The 6,249-nt window shown below is 33.9% G+C and overlaps 1 protein-coding gene across 1 annotated transcript; it reads left to right on the forward strand.

Moving 5' to 3' along the window:
- Positions 1 to 2,603: 2,603 nt before the first annotated feature.
- gcgb (glucagon b) lies at positions 2,604 to 5,922 on the forward strand. The gene is made up of 6 exons (XM_088930547.1): positions 2,604 to 2,662; positions 2,959 to 3,061; positions 3,274 to 3,429; positions 4,879 to 4,995; positions 5,420 to 5,566; positions 5,730 to 5,922. The coding sequence occupies exons 2-6, from the start codon at positions 2,967 to 2,969 to the stop codon at positions 5,746 to 5,748; spliced, it is 534 nt and encodes a 177-aa protein (XP_088786673.1). The 5' UTR covers positions 2,604 to 2,662; positions 2,959 to 2,966; the 3' UTR covers positions 5,749 to 5,922.
- Positions 5,923 to 6,249: the final 327 nt, after the last annotated feature.

The following is a 6,249-nucleotide window of genomic DNA, read 5'->3' on the forward strand; positions in this document are numbered from 1 at the left end:
CTTCTAACTATGATAAAATAATTTCATGATCGCTTTTGCTGTTAGGAACTCCCAAGAGCTTCTTTAGTATTTGTTGCAATTAAATACTATTTTACCTGCCTTTTCATGATGGTACTGTATAGCAAATTTACTCAGAAAAGTCAGAAAATAAAATGATGCACTGTTCAAAGTGAATGCTTAAGAAAATCAGATCCAGTTCTATTGGGAACAATAAACCACAACAATGAGAACATCATTCTTATTGACCCTTCACATATCCAATACAGTACAGTACAATCCAATGTACTGTACAGAGCAGTGAGACTATCATAGCTATGCTCTTCTGTAGTACTAACCAACCAGATCTTCATGCTCAGGCCTACAGCATCATAACCACTCAGAACATAAAAATGCAACACTGCATTTGATGCATGTACTGCAAAACTTAGCAATTTTGACTGACAATCTCTTAGGTCTACTTACCTTGCTTTGTCAAGAGCAGCATACAGCTTGCTGTATGAATACACTACAGTACCGTTTCCTGCACAATACAGTACAGCACAATGTTACTTGAATTAGATGATAAAATTACAAGCCATAAGTCTTTCAATATCTCAAATTTATGTTAAATTCCAGCTTGTCATTTTTATTTATTTTACTCTTCCTGCGAATTGTAGCCAAGTCTGTAAGTATTTTGGATAGAAACAAGAATCGAATTAGAACTTCATTTCTGCAACACGTTTCCAAACACATTAAAAACCATGTTAATTCTGTTCATGAAGTATGGGATGATTCTTCAAAATGATAAGACCTAGAATGACATTTTATTTCACTAAATGAGAAACTGATTTTTTACCAAATTATTCTTGTCAATGCAGTTACAGTATATAATGAAAATCCTACTTTAACATACAGTAGAAGATGGTTCCTCTTATTTTCAAAACTGGATTACACCACTTGGGTTTCACCAAAAGTATATTAGTGCAGAGTATAAACTTTATTATGCTAGAATATTTACCTTACAATAAACAATAAATTTACTAATCAATAAACTAAATATAAAAATTATACAAAGAGCAATTGGTTATAACCAAGGTGTTAAGACAATGCACACAGAAGCTGCATAAATTTAAGCTATCCAGATGCTTTGTGTACTGCACATGTAGCTAAACTTGGAAAAGTTTTAACTACAAAGTTTTGTAGTTGTGTAGCATTTTGTAGAAATATTTCATGAAAAGTGATTATGTAGTGTGGGTGGCATGGTGGCACAGTGGTAAGCTTTGCTGCCTCACAGTGCTAGGGTCCTGGGTTCAATTCCGAACCTGAGGTACCAACTGTGTGGAGTTGTATGATCTCCCCATGTGCCCATGGGAATTCACCGGGTGCTCAGGTGTCCTCCTTAAGTCCAAAGACATATTGGTAGGTTACAAAGGAACAAGTAAAGGTTGATTCCATACTAAAAAGAAAAGAGACCATGTTTCAGCTGTGGAGCCTTCTTCAGGTGTAGGTTATTGGTATATTGGTAGGTTAACTGACTTCTGGGAAGACCAGCGTTGGTGAGAGTGCGTGTGTTTGTGTCCGTCTGTCTGTCTGTCTGTCTGTCTAATGATGGACTGGTGTTCCATGCGGCATGTACCCTATCTTGCACCCGCTGCTTGTCAGGATAGGCTCCAGCACCCCTGTGAGGCTGAATTTCATTTATCAATTACAAAATGTACGGATAGGTGACAATGTAGTTTCGCTGTTAGAATTATTAAGAACTGCATACTAAGCACTATCCTCTTATGTTATCACAAGATCTAAAGCATTAAAATATGAAATACAAACTCTAAACCTGCACTTTGACAAGAAGCAGCAATAAAAAAATCAAATATTGGATTTAGAAGTGTAACACAAGAGATGGAATAATGCCAGTTTGTATGTACCATTTTAGCACATTTTCATATATCTGAGTAGTATTCATGAATGCCACATAAACCTAAAACTGAATACATCTCCAAATATTAATGATGTAAAAGCTGTAGTTCAAATGTAGAATGTTATTACCTTTTTTATTGATGTAATGGCTAAGATAACATATTTAATTTTAAAAAATGATTTTCTTTCACCAACGCAATACACTACATCAATTGGGTTTGCTACACATTTATGGAAAATAAAAAGCCAAAAAAAAATTAACAAATGGGATCCCCCCCCAGAGTCACTCAATGAGCACAATGTATTTTTTAGCATTTTAATAAAAATAAAAAGACTGTCAACTACCTGTATTATAATGAAACGTTGCAACCTATATATTTCCAAAGGCACAGGTGCAAACCAAAGTTTACCAGAAATTAAGATTTGTGCTAATATTTTTTTCAATTTGACAGAATAGCATCCTGTTTGATTTCTACACCTAAGTGACAGCTTATCTCTTCTGGACATTGGCTACATCTCACTTTAAACAGAAATAAATCACAGAGGAAGCAAGAATACGCGAAACCCAGTGTACTGAAAAAAACTAAGTCTAATGGATTGAGACTAACAAATGTGCTAAACAATCACCAAACATGCCACCTGGGCAGCCTGTCATAGCTCACCACTATATAAAGCTGAGCAGTCAGAGGCATGTCCACAAGAGCAAGAAGTCATCCAACAGAGAAACAGCCAAGCCTTTTTTCGTAGAATTCCAACTGGAATACAGGTAAGACCCTTACCGATTTCATTTTAAAAAAAAGTGATCCAGTAAAGATAGGTTTATGCAAGCTTTTGTAGTAATTAAACCAACCAAATACCAGGAGGAAATAAGAAGTGTAGCATTTTGCAATATGCTATTGAAGATGTTCACATGTTGCTTGTTAGCATCATACAGTACTTTCCCCAAACTCATTTAAAGTTATTGTTAAAAGTAGTTACGGACTAAAATCAACCTTATATCTTTGTCACAATGTTTCTTATGACTTCTCTTTAAACTAGATATTTACTTTTATTTTCTGATAGGACACACAATGAAAGGGATTCATTCTCTGGCTGCGTTGCTGCTTTTGATTGTCGTTCAAGGAAGCTGGCAAGTCCCCTTGCAGGACACAGAGGATAATTCAAGGTACATCCTAGTGAATCCATGTTCCTGATAGACCAAGCATTTATTACATGCTTGAAGTGATTCTAGAGAAAATCAATTAGAAAATAAGGAATTGTTTTAATTAGCATACTTTCATAACAAAGATTTCAATCTCTGCTTTGAACAGTCAGCATCAAAATGCAGAATTGTACTGAAACCAAGATGAATATAATACAGGTGTTTTTTTTTTCTAGATTACTTACAGAAGACAGTTCTATTGATGAACCCAGGGAACTTACAAATGTGAAGAGACATTCACAAGGGACATTCACTAACGATTACAGTAAATATCTGGACACAAGGCGTGCTCAAGACTTTGTTCAGTGGTTAATGAGCACTAAGCGAAGTGGGTAAGTGTTTCAAGCAAGCGACATCTCTTTTCGTTATCCCTGTCTGAACTAAAACAGTAACAACTTTTTTTTTTCCAAAAATGAAAAAATCTCAAGGCTGAAGGCAATGGGTTACAAAACACATCCTATATCCAAAAGTAACAGAGTGCACGATCACAAGCCTAATCCATATAGTTGTCTAGTGTTACATAAAATAGAATGCTTAGATTAAAAACATGCCAATTAAAACACATTAAATGGGATAATCCAAGATTGAAGGTATACTCTTATTTAACAAAAAATAAAGTGATACCAAAAGACAGGTAGGATGAATCTTCACAAAGTTCTAAACCTCTGCAATGCCTTGTTTTATGCCAGACAGGAAAACTAGATAGACATTTTCTCAGAGAACTGAAATTGGCATATTGCTACCAGATATCAAAACTGATAATGTTAAGCCTACAACAATAAAATTATTTATAAATACAGAATATGCCAGCATATATTATAGGCTTTTTCATATGAAATACATGGTACATATTTTCTGAACAACATTAGCATGTGCAGTTAGTACTGTACCAATCACTACAGAAAGCAAAATACTGTACATTATGTTCAGGTTTAAAACTGACATTTCAAAGGTGATAGTATGATAAAATGTCATCTTAACAGTGACAAACAGCACATTATACACATGAAAAGGAACCATATTCAATTGCATATAATCAAATATGTTTTCCTAATTTAAAACATAGTGGAACATCAAAACTGTTCATATGCATGTACAAGAGATAGAAAAGCAAACATTTTCAGCTTTAATGTACAAACTGAATTACAGTATAAATAAAGTACAGGTATATCATTCTCATATGTATTTCTTCCTGTCGTACAAAACAAAAAAATGTGATGCATATCTGAAGCTTTATTGTATGTCCCATACAGTAAAGTTATAGCCCCTTAGTTAAGTGGTTATAGTGTTATTTTGTGGATAGGTGTAATACTGCTTACCAAATGAAAACATCAAGTTGTTTTAATTCTTCATCTAGGCTCATTTTATAAATCCATATTTGAAGCATAAAGAACATGCAAGACCAATAAACCCACATACTGTAGGTTCATTTTTAAGATAAATACATTCAACTATACAATTCAACTAAGGCTTTTTCTGCAAATCCCCCAAGCTATATTTGTTATCAGAGTCCTTGAGTGGGACAAGAGGAAATACTTAACACTGTCTGAACGTAGTATTAAAAGAAACATTGATTTATATGTTTATTCAGCATTTCATACTAAAAACATCAACTTGTCACACATTTTGTCTTTAATGCTTTCTCATATGCATTGGCACATACCTGTAGATGCCACTGTATCTACTACTACTATTTAATAAAAACATCTCCCACGCATTAGACCTTTTTGCATGTAGCCAGCAGAATTTCACATTCTTTGGACTCTCTTACTTTCTTCAAGGGGAATTACAAGACGCCATGCTGATGGTACCTACACTAGCGACGTCAGCTCCTACCTGCAAGACCAGGCTGCCAAGAAATTTGTTACTTGGTTGAAGCAAGGACAAGACAGAAGAGAGTAGGATTGCATTCTATTAAATTAACAGCATCTTGTGCTGTGCCTAGAGGAAAAGAAAAAAAACATAATAAACAAATGTATAATTTAACTGTATTATAACATGTTTTGTATGACCTGTATTGTTATTTCACTGGTCGTGCAAATAAATCTACTGAAACTAAGCTCTGAGTTTATTGGTATTACACAATATTTCTTCTTGCTCCACACAATGAATAAACATTCATTGAAATATCCGTTCTGAAATATAAATTTGAAAAAAGGACTGCCAATCTCAGAAATAAAATGGCTCGATCTTAGACTGTATGTAAAAAATAATGATCTAAAAATAGCCTACAACATCAACTCAGAATTATTTTAAACATGTAGACTTGAGAAGCTTACAAGGCTTCATATACAGACAAAAACTGTAAATCTTCTAAATTAGTTTTTCAGAGGAGAGCAGTGAGACTGAGGAAATGTACAGAAGACATGCGGATGGAAGCTTCACCAGTGATGTTAACAATGTTCTAGACAGTATTGCGGCAAAGGAATTCATAATCTGGGTCATGAACTCTAAACCTTCTGAAGAAAGGTAATGATGGGGAATCCATACTGTGAGATACTTTACCCTTCTTAAAAAAGTGTTGTGCATAATTCAAGTTTTTTCTGCTTGTTTTGGTTTTCCTACAGAACAAAAAAAAAAAATCAGGCTCTAACATTCTTGTAACCGAGTCTGAATTTTGTTTCTTTTTCAGCGAACCCTTTAATGTGTAACAGCGAAAGAAGAAATGTGCTTCCACGTTCAGGAATGTTTTTGGTACTGAACAGCACTGTCCCAGCTGGAAAACCTTCAAGATCTTGTTTCAGCAAAAGACCTTGGATGTCACTAAAAAAAGCCATACTTTTTTGCATGCAATTAAAATAATTAAATTGTAAATCTCTGAATTATTTAAGAAAATAAACACAGAGTAAAAGATATAAAGTGCATTGTTCAATGAAATACAAAGTAATGGGTTTCACCACTTTGAAGGGTATCAAAAGAAAAACACTACTCTTTCTAAAATTACTGTAGTTTTCTATAAAACTGAAATGTGTCTATAAAATATATTCATTTATCATGAGTTAAAGATGTTAAAGACATACAAAAAATATTGGTAAATGAATCCACCATAACATGTTAAAATATTTCATGCAAGCAGTTTCATTATTGCATTTTGTAAAAATTATTTAACTCCTGGAATTATTAATGTGTTGCAATACAGAGTAGTTACAGTA

This window comes from Atractosteus spatula, chromosome 13 (assembly GCF_055471065.1).
Source record: "Atractosteus spatula isolate fAtrSpa1 chromosome 13, fAtrSpa1.hap1, whole genome shotgun sequence".
Classification (NCBI taxonomy): Eukaryota; Metazoa; Chordata; class Actinopteri; order Semionotiformes; family Lepisosteidae; genus Atractosteus; species Atractosteus spatula.